Here is a 15,751-nt window from a genome sequence, read left to right as displayed (position 1 = left end):
CTGCTAATGTCCAGCCTTCATGGTCATCACAGAGCCTCCCATCTCTCCTCCCCGTCACCTCCCATCCCCTAAGGGGTCTAAGGGAGTCTATTTAACCTCTGACCCAACTCCACTCATGTGTGCTTCTATCAGCAACCCATATTCCGCTGCATAGATCCATCCCCAATTCTGGCCACAGTTTTGGGTCCATTTCCCCTGTCCTCTGATGTCGCCATTGGAACCTTCCTCGAAGACTACGATGGTAAATATTACCCTGTCTGTTTACCCTTATATGTTCCCCTATCGATCTATCTGTGTTTCTTAGACCTGTGTGAATGTGTGATTGTTTTGTATTTTTATCTTGTGTGGAAGAACTATTATTCTAAATAAATTACAATTGGTTTTTATTAAATTAGAGTCCTTTTATTGAGCAATTACCCTCTGGATGGTTGAGCCTGGTATAAATTGGTAAAAAGATTCCTAGTGAGCCAGGTGCCCACCTAACTAATTCCCCAACCTCGTTTTGAGGGCATTTCGGCTTACAGTGGCCAACCAGTTCCTCTGAAGGGCCAACAACAGGGTAGAGAGGCCAAGACCTTCATAAGAACATCAGAAGAGCCCTGCTGGATCTGACCAGTGAGGGCTCATCTAGTCCAGCCTCCTGTCTCACATAGTGGCCAACCAGTTCCTCTGGAGGGCCAACAGGGCATAGAGTCTGAGGCCTTCATATGAACATCAGAAGAGCCCTTTTGGATCAGACCAGTGACGGTTCATCTAGCCCAGCACCCTGTTCCACACAGTGGCCAACCAGTTCCTCTGGAAGGCCAACAACAGGGTAGAGAGGCCGAGGCCTTCATAACAACATCAGAAGAGCCCTGCTGGATCAGACCAGGGAGGCTCCATCTAGTCCAGCCTCCTGTCTCACATAGTGGCCAACCAGTTCCTCTGGAGGGCCAACATCAGGGCAGAGAGACCTCGGCCTTCCCCAAATGTTGCCTCTTGGCACTGTGAACCCAAAGGTGACTGACTGTGAATGTGGAGGATCCCTTTAGTCACCATGGCTACCAGCAACTGATAGACCAATCCTCCATGAATCTGTCTAATCTCTTTTTGATGCTATGTGGGCCTGTGGCCATCATTACAACTTCTAGCAGTGAATCCCACCTTTAAATCACTCTCTGTGTAATGAAGCATTTCCTTTTGTCTGTCCTAACTCTTATCTACCATCAGTTTCATTGGATGTCCTCAAGTTCTATTATTTTGGAAGAGGGAGAAAAAGTTCTCCTTGCCTGCTCTCTCCATCCCACTCATGTTCAACAGCATTTGTATTATTATGCCCCATGCTCCACAGTTAGCACGGAAACAAAACTCAAGGTCTGAATACACATGAAGCTGCCTTCTACCGAATCAGACTCTTGGTTCAGCAAGGTCTGTATTGTTTACTCAGACCTGACCACAGCTCTCCTGGGTCTCAGGCTGAGGTCTTTCCCATCACCTCCTGCCTGGTCCTTTTAACTGGAAATGCTTGGGATTGTACCTGGGACCTTCTGCATGCTCTGCCACTGAGCCACAGCCCCACTTCATGGCTCTCCAGGGTCTCAGGCTGAGGTCTTTCCCATCCCCTTCTGCCTGGTCCTTTTAACTGGAGATGCCAGAGATTGAACCTGGGACCTTCTGCATGCCAAACAAAGGCTCTTCCAGTGGGCCACAGCCCCACGAGCATTCACATAAGAACATAAGAGAAGCCATGATGGATCAGGCCAATGTCCCACCTAGTCCAACACTCTGTGTCACATAAGAGGAGCCATGCTGCATCAGGCTAATGGCTCATCCAGTCCAACACTCTGGGTCACATAAGAACATAAGAGAAGCCATGTTGGATCAGGCCAATGTCCCACCCAGTCCAACACTCTGTGTCACATAAGAACATAAGAGAAGCCATGTTGGATCAGGCCAATGGCCCATCCAGTCCAACGCTCTGTGTCACATAAGAACATAAGAGAAGCCATGTTGGATCAGGCCAATGGCCCATCCAGTCCAACACTCTGGGTCACAGAAGAACATAAGAGAAGCCATGTTGGATCAGGCCAATGGCCCATCCAGTTCAACATTCTATGTCACACAGTGGCCAAAAAAACCCCATGTGCCATCAGGAGGTCCACCAGTGGGGCTAGAAGCCCTCTCACTGTGCCCTCCCAAGCTCCAAGAATACAGAGCATGACTGCCCCAGACAGAGAGTTCCAACAATACGCTGTGGCTAATAGCCACTGATGGACTTCTGCTGCATATGCTTATCTTGAAGCTGTCTATGCTTGTAGCTGCTGTCACCTCCTGTGGCAGTGAATTCCACATGTTAATCACTCTTTGGGTGAAGAAGGACTTCCTTTTATCAGTTCTATCAGTTCACAAGAGCAGAGACCTGCTTGCTTCTGCTTCTGGAACTCAAAAAGTATTTAAAATACAAATGCATATACAAAATATTTAAAACAAAATATATAAATGCATAAAAACACAGAAATGGGGAGGAGGGCTAGTAAGAATTAAGGTGGGAACACAAAACCAAAGCAAATGTCTTCTCCTACCGGTGGAAGACAATGACGGAGAGAGCCAAATTTTCATGGGGAGGGAGTTGCAAAGCTTTGCTGCGACGATTGAGAGATTCCACAGTTCTTATAATTTCTCTCTATAGTCTCAGTAGGTGGTTACAGGCAAATCATGCTCCTTCAGCCTTGTATCTGAAATATGGGGGAAATAATACTGGCCTACCTTACAGGGCTGTTACAACAAGGAAATGTGCGTAAAGCCCTTTGGACACTGACCCCTTTTTGTAATAGCCTATGTCACTCTATTGGATATGGTTTTTGTAAGCTTAGCTATTATTTCAATAAAGAAAGTTTGATTGATACTTTTAGGTTAATGTTTTTTATATTGAATTGGTGTATATTGTTGCAGTTGTTGTTTTTACTATTATGAACCGTGAGCCGCCCTGAGCCTGCTTTGACGGTGGGACATAAATCCAATAAACCAGGGGTGGCCAATGGTACTCTCCATTTGTTGTTTTTTTGGCCTACAACTCCCATCAGCCCTAGCCATTGGCCATGCTGGCTGGGGCTGATGGGAGTTGTAGGCAAAAAACATCTGGAGAGCTACCGCTGACCACCCCTGCAATAAACTAAACTAAACCCTCAATAAAATAAAATAAATCAGAGACTAGCTGAGGGTTGCCAGCTGTGGATTTGAGGGTGCAGCCTGAGGAAGGCAGGTTTTGGGGCAGGCAGGGATGTCAACATAGAACATAAGAGAAACCATGTTAGATCAGGCCAATGGCCCATCCAGTCCAACACTCTGTGTCACATAAGAACATAAGAGAAGCCATGTTGGATCAGGCCAATGGCCCATCCAGTCCAACCCTCTGTGTCACATAAGAACATAAGAGAAGCCATGTTGGATCAGGCCAATGGCCCATCCAGTCCAACACTCTGTTTCACATAAGAACATAAGAGAAGCCATGTTGGATCAGGCCAATGGCCCATCCAGTCCAACACTCTGTGTCACATAAGAACATACGAGAAGCCATGTTGGATCAGGCCAACGGCCCATCAAGTCCAACACTCTGTGTCACACAGTGGCAAAAAAATTTATATACACACATACACTGTGGCTAATAGCCACTGATGGACCTGTGCTCCATATTTTTATCTGAACCCCTCTTGAAGGTGGCTATACTTGTGGCCGCCACCACCTCCTGTGGCAGTGAATTCCACATGTTAATCACCCTTTGGGTGAAGAAGTACTTCCTTTTATCCGTTTTAACCTGGCTGCTCAGCAATTTCATCGAATGCCCACGAGTTCTTGTATTGTGAGAAAGGGAGAAAAGGACTTCTTTCTCTACCTTCTCCATGCCGTGCATAATCTTGTCAACCTCTATCATGTCACCCTGCAGTCGACGTTTCTGCAAGCTAAAGAGCCCCAAGCGTTTTAACCTTTCTTCATAGGGAAAGTGCTCCAGCCCTTTAATCATTCTAGTTGCCGTGTCTGGCTTGGAGAATACCTGGGGACTTTGGGGGTGGAGCCGGGAGACCGCAGGGTGTGGGGAGGGGAGGGGTTCCAGCACGGCGCAATGCCCCAGAGTCCACCCTCCAAAGCAGCCGTTTTATCCAGGGGAGGTGGCCTCTGCCAGCGGGAGACCACTGCCAACCCTAGAACTTACCTCTCACGTCCTCCATGACATGAAAACAGAAAACCTGAGGCGAAAGTCCTGCCTCAGCGCCCCCTCCCCGGGGAACCAGCTGCCTCACCCACCCCACAGGTGGGCGTGACGGTTGCCATGGAGACCCCTGAGGCCTCCAGCGAGGCGAGGCGCCTGACCTCAAACTACCCCTGCAGGGTAGGCCAGGGCGGGGAAGAGTCCCCCCGGCCGGTCACCTCGGGAGCAAGGGAGGGGGTGGCCGCCCCCCTACCTGATAACGGAGATGAGGAGCCCGGAAGGGTCCTTGCTTTTGCTCATGGCGCTCCTGTACCGGCCCGTCGCCTCAGACGCCGCCATTTTGGATTCGCCTCACACCCCCGCAGACGCAGACTATACCCCGCCGGCCAATCCGCGGCCGAGGTGGGCCCGAGCCGTCCTATCGCGGCCGGAAGGAGGCGGGTGCTAAGCCGGCGCGACGCCTTTCCCCGCGCGAGGCACGCCGGGGCTTGTAGTTTCTGGCGGATGGGCCGGTGGGAGCTGTCAAATCAGGAAAGGGAAGATCCTGCGGGGCGGCCCTGGGCGGCTTGTAGGGTAGCCAATCCCCAGGTGGGGGCGGTGGAGGCTCTCCTCCCGCTTCAGATCATCAGAAAGGCGGGGGGGGGGGGAGGGAAATATCTGATGGACACTGCATTATTCCCTATGGAGAACGATTCCCTTAGGGTATAATGGAAAATTGATCCGTGGGTATCTGGGGCAGCTATTTTTTGAGGTAGAGGCACCAAATTTGCAGCCTAGCATCCAGTGCCTCTCCTCAAAAGACCCTCCACGTTTCAAAAAGATTGGACCAGGCGGTCCAATTCTATGATCCCCCAAAGAAGGCGCCCCTATCCTTCATTATTTCCCATGGAGGGAAGGGATTTAAAAGGTGTGCGATCCCTTTAAATGTGATGTCCAGAACTCCCTTTGGAGTTCAATGATGCTTGTCACAGCCTTGATCTTGGCTCTACCCCTAATGTCTCCTGGCTCCACCCCCAAAATCCCCAGATATTTCTTTAATTGGACTTGGCAACCCTATGGGCTTGCAGGACCTGATCCAGCCTGAGGCTGCTCTGGGCATAAGGGGAGGGGGAGGCTGCCGGAAGCCCTGCTGTTCCTGAGCAAATCCAGAAACACATGTGAGTGTTGCCAAGTCCAGTTCAAGAAATATCTGGGGACTTTGGAGGTGGAGCCAGGAGACTTTGGGGGTGGAGCCAGGAACAAGGTTGTCACAAGCATAATTGAATTCCAAAGGGAGTTCTGGCCATCACATTTAAAGAGACCACACACCTTTTAAATGCCTTCCCTCCTTGGGAAATAATGAAGGATAGGGACACCTTCTTTGGGTGCTCATAGAATAGAGCAGAGAAAGAGGTACTTTTCTCCCTTTCTCACAATACAAGAACTGGAGGGCATTCAATGAAATTGCTGAGCAGTCAGGTTAGAACGGATAAAAGGAAGTCCTTCTTCACCCAAAGGGTGATTAACATGAGGAACTCACTGCCACAGGAGGTGGTGGCATCTACAAGCATAGCCAGCTTCAAGAGGGGATTGGATAAAAATAGGGAGCAGAGGTCCATCAGTGGCTATTAGCCACAGTGTGTGTATGTATATATATATACACACATACGTATGTATGTATATATATATCTATATATATACACACATAAGCATATATATACATATATATACACACACACATATATATATATACATATATATATTTGGCCATTGTGTGACACAGAGTGTTGGACTGGATGGGCCACTGGCCTGATCCAACATGGCTTCTCATATGTTCTTATGTGACACAGAGTGTTGGACTGGAGGGGCCATTGGCCTGATCCAGCATGGCTTCTCGTATGTTCTTATGTGAGAGAGTGTTGGACTGGATGGGCCATTGGCCTGATCCAGCATGGCTTCTCGTATGTTCTTAAGTGACACAGAGTGTTGGACTGGAGGGGCCATTGGCCTGATCCAGCATGGCTTCTCGTATGTTCTTATGTGACACAGAGTGTTGGACTGGATGGGCCACTGGCCTGATCCAACATGACTTCTCGTATGTTCTTATGTGACACAGAGTGTTGGACTGGATGGGCCATTGGCTTGATCCAACATGGCTTCTCTTATGTACTTGAGTTCTCAATTGGACCCCCTGGTCCAATATTATTGAAACTTGGAGGGTCTTTTGAAGAGAGACACTGGATGCTGCGTGGCACTCTATCTCAAAGAAACAGCTCCCCCCCCCCCCCCGAGTGCCAGATACCTGTGGATCAATTCTCTATTAGAGCCAGTTTGGTGTAGTGGTTAAGTGGGTGGACTCTTATCTGGGAGAACCAGGTTTGATTCCCCACTCCTCCACTTGCACCTGCTGGCATGGCCTTGGGTCAGCCATAGCTCTGGCAGAGGTTGTCCTTGAAAGGGCAGCTGCTGTGAGAGTCCTCTCAGCCCCACCCACCTCACAGGGTGTCTGTTGTGGGGGAGGGAGATAAAGGAGATTGTGAGCCGCTCTGAGACTCTTGAGTGGAGGGCGGAATATAAATCCAGTATCATCTACCTCACAGGGTGTCTGTTGTGGGGGAGGAAGGTAAAGGAGATTGTGAGCCGCTCTGAGACTCTTTGGAGTGGAGGGCGGGATATAAATCCAATATCTTCATCTACCTCACAGGGTGTCTGTTGTGGGGGAGGAAGGTAAAGGAGATTGTGAGCCGCTCTGAGATTTGGAGTGGAGGGCGGGATATAAATCCAATATCTTCATCTACCTCACAGGGTGTCTGTTGTGGGGGGGGGGGGAAGGTAAAGGAGATTGTGAGGCGCTCTGAGACTCTTCGGAGTGGAGGGCGGGATATAAATCCAATATCTTCATCTACCTCACAGGGTGTCTGTTGTGGGGGGGGGGAAGGTAAAGGAGATTGTGAGGCGCTCTGAGACTCTTCGGAGTGGAGGGCGGGATATAAATCCAGTACCTTCATCTACCTCACAGGGTGTTCTGTTGTGGGGGGGGGGGGGGGAAGGTAAAGGAGATTGTGAGCCGCTCTGAGACTCTTGAGTGGAGGGCGGAATATAAATCCAATGTCTTCTTCTTCTTCTATTATACCCTATGGGAATTGGTCTCCATAGGGAATAATGGAGTGCCCAACAGACATCCCCCCTGCCCACTTTCTGATGACCCTGAAGTGGGGGGAGGGCCTCCAAACTGGGGGATCCCCTGCCCCCACCTGGGGATTGGCAACCCTGGGCAGCCCAGGTGGACTTCCAGGGCTTGTTCCAACCTGCGGGTGCTGTGGGCATGCAGGAAAGGGAAGAGAGTGGCTGTGGGGAGCCTTGCTGTTCCCGAGCAAAATCCAGAAACAATTTCATTCCTCTAAAGCAGGGGTGGCCAAACTGTGACACTGAAGCACAGGTGGCTCTTTCACTGTTTTACACACATTGTGTGGCTCTCGAAGCCCCCACCCGCCCCATCAGCCTAGCTTGGAGAAGGCATTTAAAGTTAAAGTTGCTTTTTTCCACCTCTCCCTCCCTCCTCCCCACTCCAACTATTTCCGTCCCTCCCTCCTTTCCTTCCCTCCTTTCCTTCCCTCCTTTCTTCCTTCCTTCCTTCCTTCCTTCCTTCCTTCCTTCCTTCCTTCCTTCCTTCCTTCCTTCCTTCCTTCCTTCCTTCCTTCCTTTTTTAGCTGCTACGGGTGCCAGTTCCATTTACAGCATCGACAGAATATCAGGCTCTGAGTCAGGAGGCTCAGATCCCCACTGGGCATTGAAGTCCACTACAGAAAGGCTGTGGCTCAGAGCTAGGGACTCCACTTGGCATGCAGAAGGCCCTAGTGGCATCTCCAGATAAAAGGCTAGGCAGCAGGTGATGGGAAAGACCTCAGCCTGAGACCCTGGAGAGCTGCTGCCAGTCTGAGTAGTCAATACTGACTTTGATGAACCAGGGGTCTGATTCAGTATATGGCTGCTTCACATGTTCATGAGCTTCATGTGAGCACAGACATCCTTGCAGGGTTGTTGAGAAGACCCGTCTATCTAAGGGACCGCCTTTCCCCATATATACCCCAGAGAGCACTGCATTCAGGAAGTCAACATCTGTTATCCATCCCCAGACCAAGGGAGGCCAGATTATGCTCTGCACAGGCAAAGGCCTTCTCTGTGGCAGCCCCTAATCTATGGAACGCACTTCCAGAGGCCACAAGAGCCCTGCGGGATCTCTCCCAATTCCACAGGGCCTGTAAAACCGACCTTTTCCAGCAGGCCTACAGTAACTAATGCGTGAGGAGCTGCCACTGGTATGTCGCTGAGTACTATCATCCATCTGTAAGACACCTAATAGACCACTACAAAGAATTAAGAACTATAATGAAGCTGGACCGCCTATGTAAGAAATTGTATAGCACCATTTTTACGTTTTTAAATTATAAATTATTATATATGTTTTGATTTTTATAACCGTAAGGTATTGTTAGTGTGGTATTGTGACTGTGAGCCGCCCAGAGTCCGTATGGAGTGGGCGGCGTACAAATTTAAGGTAAGAAGATATTGGATTTATATCCCGCCCTCCACTCCGAAGAGTCTCAGAGCGGCTCACAATCTCCTTTACCTTCCTCCCCCACAACAGAACCCTGTGAGGTGGGTGGGGCTGAGAGGGCTCTCACAGCAGCTGCCCTTTCAAGGACAACCCCTGCCAGAGCTACGGCTGACCCAAGGCCATGCCAGCAGGTGTAAGTGGAGGAGTGGGGAATCAAACCCGGTTCTCCTAGATAAGAGACCGCACACTTAACCACTACACCAAACTGGCTCTCCCTACACCAAACATAAAGACTAATAGCCGGGCTCATAAGTCACACCGAGTGTATGTGTGTTGAGTGTGGTTGCCAGCCTCCAGGTAGCCCCTGGAAATCTCTCACTATTACAGTTGATCTCCAGACTACAGAGATGAGCCCCCTGGAGAATATGGCTGCTTGGGGGAGGGATTCTATGGCATTAGACCCTGTGAGGTCCATCTCTTCTCTTCCACCCCCCTCCCTTCCCCAAACTCCACTCCTCAAAATCTCCAGGTGTTTCCCAAGTTGGAGCTGGCACTGAATAATTCTCAGTTTGGTTTAGAGGTTAAGAGCAATGGACTTTAATCTGGAACTAGGTTTGATTCCCCACTTCACATGCAGCTGCTGGTCAGAGGCTAATAGCCTCTGATGGACCTCTGCTCCAGATGTTTATCCAATCCCCTCTTGAAGCTGGCTATGCTTGCAGCCGCCACCACCTCCGGTGGCAGTGAATTCCACATGTTAATCACCCTTTGCGTGAAGAAGGACTTTTATCCATTCTAACCCGACTTCTCAGCAATTCCATTAAGTGTCCATGAATTCTTGTACTGTGATAAAGGGAGAAAAGGACTTCTTTCTCTGCCTTCTCTCTCCCATGCATAATCTACCGTAAGCTACCAAAGTTATGAAAAACTAAGTAACACATCGAAGACAGCAGACCTAAGCAGGAATACTCAGTAGAATGTCCCATCTTATTCAATAAGTCCTACTCCCAGGAAAGTGTTTTTGGAACTGACACCAAAGAGTCAGGTCTGCTTAAGCTCCAGTTAATGCAATAAAACCTATTAAGAAATCATAGTTTATTTTATTTATTTATGAGATTTATATCCTGCCCAACCCACCAAGGCAAGCTCAGGGCAGGTAACGACGTAAAAACATACACATTAATCTGTTAAAAACCTAAAATCAATTCACAACATTAGTTAAGCACAAGATGGCTATGGATCTGCTCTATGCATGATGATAATAGTTAATATCAGAGGTGTTCTAAACGATGAGCCGTCAATGGCAGGTCTGGCTGATATCCAGCCAATATCCGGCATATTGAGCCTTCTGGTGACCGAATAACTTCCTTTCCCATGCTATTTAGAGAGCCAGTTTGGTGTAGTGGTGAAGTGTGCGGACTCTATCTGGGAGAACCGGGGTTGATTCCCCACTCCTCCACTTGCACCTGCTAGCATGGCCTTGGGTCAGCCATAGCTCTGGCAGAGGTTGTCCTTGAAAGGGCAGCTGCTGTGAGAGCCCTCTGCAGCCCCACCCACCTCACAGGGTGTCTGTTGTGGGGTGTCATGGGTGCTGGGGACCCTTCAGAGGAAGTTGAGTCTGATGAGGAAACTGTGCCCCCGCCACCTGCACCAGTGCCCCTGCCTCCTGCTGGAGAAGATCCCAGCCCCCCTGCCTCGCCCTCTCGGGTGGCTCGTGTGCGTGACCGCCTCCGGCAGGACCTCAGGGATCGGAGGAGGGCGGCACGCTCACAAGCAAGACGCTCCCTGAGCCCTGAGTTCTGAGAGGATTCTGGCCCTTCTAAGAGCAAGGATGCTTGAGTGGTAACAGGATCCTGGCTGCCTCCCTGAGCCAGCAATTAGCCCAAACGGGCAACAGCCAGCAGAGGGCTATATAGCTGTGGGCTTTGGGAGGAAGCTTTGTGGAAGCAACTAGTCATCTCCCTGACATTCTAGCATCCACTCCGGCTTGACTTTGGTTCCTGACTCCCTGACTTTGGCTTTGGACTTCTGGACTCCCTGACCTCGGCTTCTGGACCTCAGACCTGCGATACTTCTACAGTGATTCGGATTTGGCGCCTCGGACCCTCCTGCTTACTGGCTACAGACCTCGGACTGCCTCTGGACTTTGCCTGACCCGGCCCCAGCCGTGACAGATTGCTTCCACCGACAAACACCCACTCCACAGGACGGATGCTGAAGCAAGTGAAACCACAGAACTACTGGCTGCGCTCCAAGCCCAGGTACAGCAGCTAACACAGGCAGTAGTGCACTTGCAGCAACAACCTGCGGCCAGTGCTCCAGCCAAGTGCCCAGTTCCCCCACCTGACAGATTTGGGGGTGCCGTGGAAGAATTTCCTGCCTTCCTAGCACAGTGTCGGCTGTACTTTGAACTGAGAGCACGGGACTTCCTCAATGACAAAACCAAGGTGTGTTTCGTCATCAGTCTGTTAAAGGGGCAGGCGGCCAAATGGGCCACACCCTTGCTGGTCGCGTCCTCTCCCCTACTGACTGATTACCAGGGGTTTGAGGCCCACCTGTCTGCTGCTTTCTCAAACCCAGTCCAAGCAGCCACAGCCAACCGGAAGATCAGGGCACTGAAACAAGGCAACTCCTCGGTGGCTCAATATGCCACTGAATTCAAGCTCCTGGCCCAGGACTTGGCGTGGAATGAGGCTGCCCAGATGGACCAGTTTACTGAGGGGTTGGCAGAGGAGGTCCTGGATGAACTGGCCAGGGTGGAGCAGCCACCCACGCTCCAAGAACTTATCACCCTCTGCCTCCGCATCGATGGCCGCCTGGAAAGTCGCCGCCAAGCCAAGACCAGAGGGCGCCAGCTCCCTGCGCCGTGCTACCTGGCTCCTCGCCCGTCCCCAGCTAGTACCAGCACCAAGGATGAGCCTACGCAGCTTGGAGCTGCTCGACCCCGCCTGACCCCAGAGGAAAAGACCAGACGCCGCACGCAGAATCTGTGCCTCTACTGCGGCACGGCAGGCCACTATGCCTCTGGCTGCCCTGCTAAGCATCGGATACCTGGACCTTCGCTGCCACCGCCGCCAAAAGGGCAGCCCCAGGCGTAAGTGGACCCCCCAGCCTGGGGCGACTAGCTGGGTCCTCCGAACAGCGGGCTGATACCCCAGGGCCATTCCTGCTACCAGTCAAACTCCGTCTGCCTGACGAACGCTGGCTGTTCGTGTATGCCATGCTGGACTCGGGAGCGGCCCACTGTTTTATAGATGCCGCCTTTGTGAAGCAGCACCAGATCCCTGTGCAGACAAAAGGGATTCCGTCGCTGGTGGAGGCTATTGACGGGCGCCTCCTCCGTTCTGGCCCCGTCACCCAGGAGACCTGTCCCATCACCTTCCACGTCCAGCAGCACCAAGAACAGCTGCGGTTTGATGTCGCCCGCATGCCTCGCTTCCCGCTGATTCTAGGCCTTACCTGGCTGAAGTTGCACAACCCCATCGTGGACTGGGCCCAGCAGGAACTACGCTTCCGAGACCCATGCCCCCATCTGACTCCTCCCACCACTCTAGCAGCTGGCATCCCGAGTGGTGGTCCTCAGCTCCCTCAGAAGTATGTGGACTTTGCTGATGTCTTCGAAGAGACAGGAGCTGATCAGCTTCCCCCTCACCGGCCCTACGACTGTGCCATTGATTTGGTACCTGGGGCACCACTCCCGGTGGGGCGTCTGTACCCAATGTCGGAGCCGGAGTTGGCAGCTCTGCGAGACTTCCTGGACAAGAACCTGAAACGCGGATTCATCCGACCCTCAACCTCTCCCCTATCTGCTCCAGTGCTCTTTGTGAAGAAGAAAAGTGGGGAGCTCCGGCTGTGCAATGACTACCGGGCCCTGAACAAGATCACCATCCGCGACCGGTACCCTCTACCACTGATCCCTGAACTCTTGGATCGCCTAAAGGGGGCCCAAATCTACACCAAGCTGGACCTCCGTGGAGCGTACAATTTGGTGCGCATACGGCCCGGAGACGAATGGAAGACCGCGTTTGGGACCCGATACGGGCAGTACGAGCACCTGGTAATGCCCTTCGGACTGACCAACGCCCCCGCTGTCTTCCAGAGGTTCATGAATGACATATTCCGGGACCTGCTCGACCGCTTCGCGATCATATACCTGGATGACATCCTAATTTACTCCCGCAATCCTGCCCAGCACGCCGAGCACGTCCGCCAGGTCCTGCAGCGCCTACGAGCCCATGGTCTCTACGCCAAGCTGGAGAAGTGCGACTTCGACCTGCGCTCCGTCGAGTTCCTTGGGCACATTGTGTCACCGCAGGGGATCCTCATGGACCCGAAAAAAGTAGAAGCGGTCCTGACCTGGCAGGCTCCTCAGAATCGCAAAGACCTGCAGCGGTTCCTCGGTTTTGCCAACTACTATCGGCAATTCATCCCGGCCTACGCATCCCTGACCACACCCCTGACTCAACTACTCCGCCCCAAAGAACCCTTCCACTGGTCCCCAGAGGCCGATAACGCCTTCTCCACCCTGAAGACTCGCTTTGCCACCGGGCCACTCCTGAGATACCCCGACCCCCAGCTTCCCTTTACGGTGGAAGCTGATGCCTCCAACGTGGCCCTGGGAGCAGTGCTGTCCCAGCGCAAGGAGCCGTCCCAGCCACTCCAGCCCTGCGCCTATTACTCGCGGCAGCTCACTGCGGCAGAGAGGAACTATACCATCTGGGAGAGGGAGTTGCTCGCGATCAAGGCGGCGTTTGAGGTTTGGCGACATTACCTCGAAGGGGCTCACCACCCTGTTCAAGTGCTCACCGATCACCGGAACTTGGAACACCTCCAGACCACCCGCCGTCTCAACCAGCGCCAGATCCGGTGGTCCCTATTCTTCTCTCGCTTCGACTTCCGGATCTCCTACATCCCCCATACCCAGAACCGGAAAGCAGACGCGCTCTCCCGGAAACCGGAATACGCCCCTGCCTCAACTGAGACCGCGCCCGCTGCTCCAATCCTGCCGCCCTCAGTATTTGCAGCCACCTCCACTTCACCAGCACTCGTGGAGGACATTCGGGCTAGCCAGGCCAATGATCCCTGGGTCCAGCAACACCTCCAGGCTCTCCAAGATGACCCAACAGGGGAGTTCACGACTCGAGGCGGCCTCTTGCTACACCGTGACCTGCAACACATCTTTCGTCTGCATGGACTCCCAGCCCATCTGATCTCCGATCGGGGCCCTCAGTTCTCCTCTCGGTTCTGGCAAGCCCTCCATTCCAGCCTGGGTACTCGAGTGCACCTGTCCTCAGCCTACCACCCACAGACAGATGGCCAGACAGAGCGCACCAATGCCACGCTAGAGCAATATCTCCGCTGTTACACCTGTTACCAGCAGGATGACTGGACCACTCTATTGCCCCTAGCGGAGTTTGCATACAACAACGCAGTCCATTCATCCACCCAAATGACCCCGTTTGCTGCAACCTACGGGTACCACCCTCGGTTCTTCCCAGCGATCCTACCACCCACGAATGTCCCCGCCGTCGATGCCTACCTGCAAGAACTCCGTGCCAGCCAAGACTTGCTCCAAGAGCAGCTACAGCAAGCCAAGGAGGCATATAAACGGGCTGCGGACCGAAAGAGGCAAGAAGGCCCTCCAGTGCAGCCGGGGGATCAGGTGTGGCTCTCAACTCGCTACCTGCGCCGGCCTGGTCGGTCTCACAAGCTGGATGCACGGTTCATTGGACCCTACCCCGTCGTTGAACAAATAAACCCCGTCGCCTTCAGGCTCCAGTTGCCACCCCACCTCCGCATTCACCCCGTGTTTCATCGCTCCCTCCTTGTTCCGGCTGCACCCCCTGACCCAGCTCGGACTCCTTCCCCACCGCCGCCACCACCAGTGTTGGTGGATGACGAGGAAGAATATGAGGTGCGCCAGATCCTGGACTCCCGGTACCATCGTGGAGGCCTCCAGTACCTGGTGGACTGGGAGGGATACGGCCCAGAAGACCGGTCTTGGGAGCCCGAGGACAATCTTCATGCCCCGGACTTGGTGCACCAGTTCCACAACGACCACCCCGACCTTCCAGGTCCCTCGACGGAGGGGGGCCCTGGGGGGGGGGGATAGTGTCATGGGTGCTGGGGACCCTTCAGAGGAAGTTGAGTCTGATGAGGAAACTGTGCCCCCGCCACCTGCACCAGTGCCCCTGCCTCCTGCTGGAGAAGATCCCAGCCCCCCTGCCTCGCCCTCTCGGGTGGCTCGTGTGCGTGACCGCCTCCGGCAGGACCTCAGGGATCGGAGGAGGGCGGCACGCTCACAAGCAAGACGCTCCCTGAGCCCTGAGTTCTGAGAGGATTCTGGCCCTTCTAAGAGCAAGGATGCTTGAGTGGTAACAGGATCCTGGCTGCCTCCCTGAGCCAGCAATTAGCCCAAACGGGCAACAGCCAGCAGAGGGCTATATAGCTGTGGGCTTTGGGAGGAAGCTTTGTGGAAGCAACTAGTCATCTCCCTGACATTCTAGCATCCACTCCGGCTTGACTTTGGTTCCTGACTCCCTGACTTTGGCTTTGGACTTCTGGACTCCCTGACCTCGGCTTCTGGACCTCAGACCTGCGATACTTCTACAGTGATTCGGATTTGGCGCCTCGGACCCTCCTGCTTACTGGCTACAGACCTCGGACTGCCTCTGGACTTTGCCTGACCCGGCCCCAGCCGTGACATGGGGGAGGAAGGTAAAGGAGATTGTGAGCCGCTCTGAGACTCTTTGGAGTGGAGGGCGGGATATAAATCCAATATCTTCATCTACCTCACAGGGTGTCTGTTGTGGGGGAGGAAGGGAAAGGAGATTGTGAGCCGCTCTGAGACTCTTTGGAGAGGAGGGTGGGATATAAATCCAATATCTTCATCTACCTCACACGGTGTCTGTTGTAGGGGAGGAAGGTAAAGGAGATTATGAGCCGCTCTGAGACTCTTCGGAGTGAAGGGCGGGATATAAATCCAATATCTTCTATTTAGTCTTCTATTTATTTATTTCTTACTTTAA

At 52.7% G+C, this 15,751-nt stretch overlaps 1 protein-coding gene across 1 annotated transcript in view; it reads right to left on the bottom strand.

Moving 5' to 3' along the window:
- EXOC4 (exocyst complex component 4) overlaps window positions 1-4,579 on the bottom strand; it is a 794,454-nt gene extending 789,875 nt beyond the window's left edge. Inside the window, exon 1 of the mRNA XM_060246011.1 lies at window positions 4,440-4,579. Coding sequence (XP_060101994.1) covers window positions 4,440-4,525 — 86 coding nt within the window. The 5' untranslated portion in view covers window positions 4,526-4,579. The remainder of the gene's footprint in view (window positions 1-4,439) is intronic.
- Between the last annotated feature and the right edge of the window lie 11,172 nt (window positions 4,580-15,751).

Source organism: Heteronotia binoei, chromosome 8, assembly GCF_032191835.1.
Source record: "Heteronotia binoei isolate CCM8104 ecotype False Entrance Well chromosome 8, APGP_CSIRO_Hbin_v1, whole genome shotgun sequence".
In the NCBI taxonomy this organism is placed as follows: domain Eukaryota; kingdom Metazoa; phylum Chordata; class Lepidosauria; order Squamata; family Gekkonidae; genus Heteronotia; species Heteronotia binoei.
Note: the sequence above shows the minus strand (reverse complement) of the source record. Positions and strands in the feature narration are given on the sequence as shown.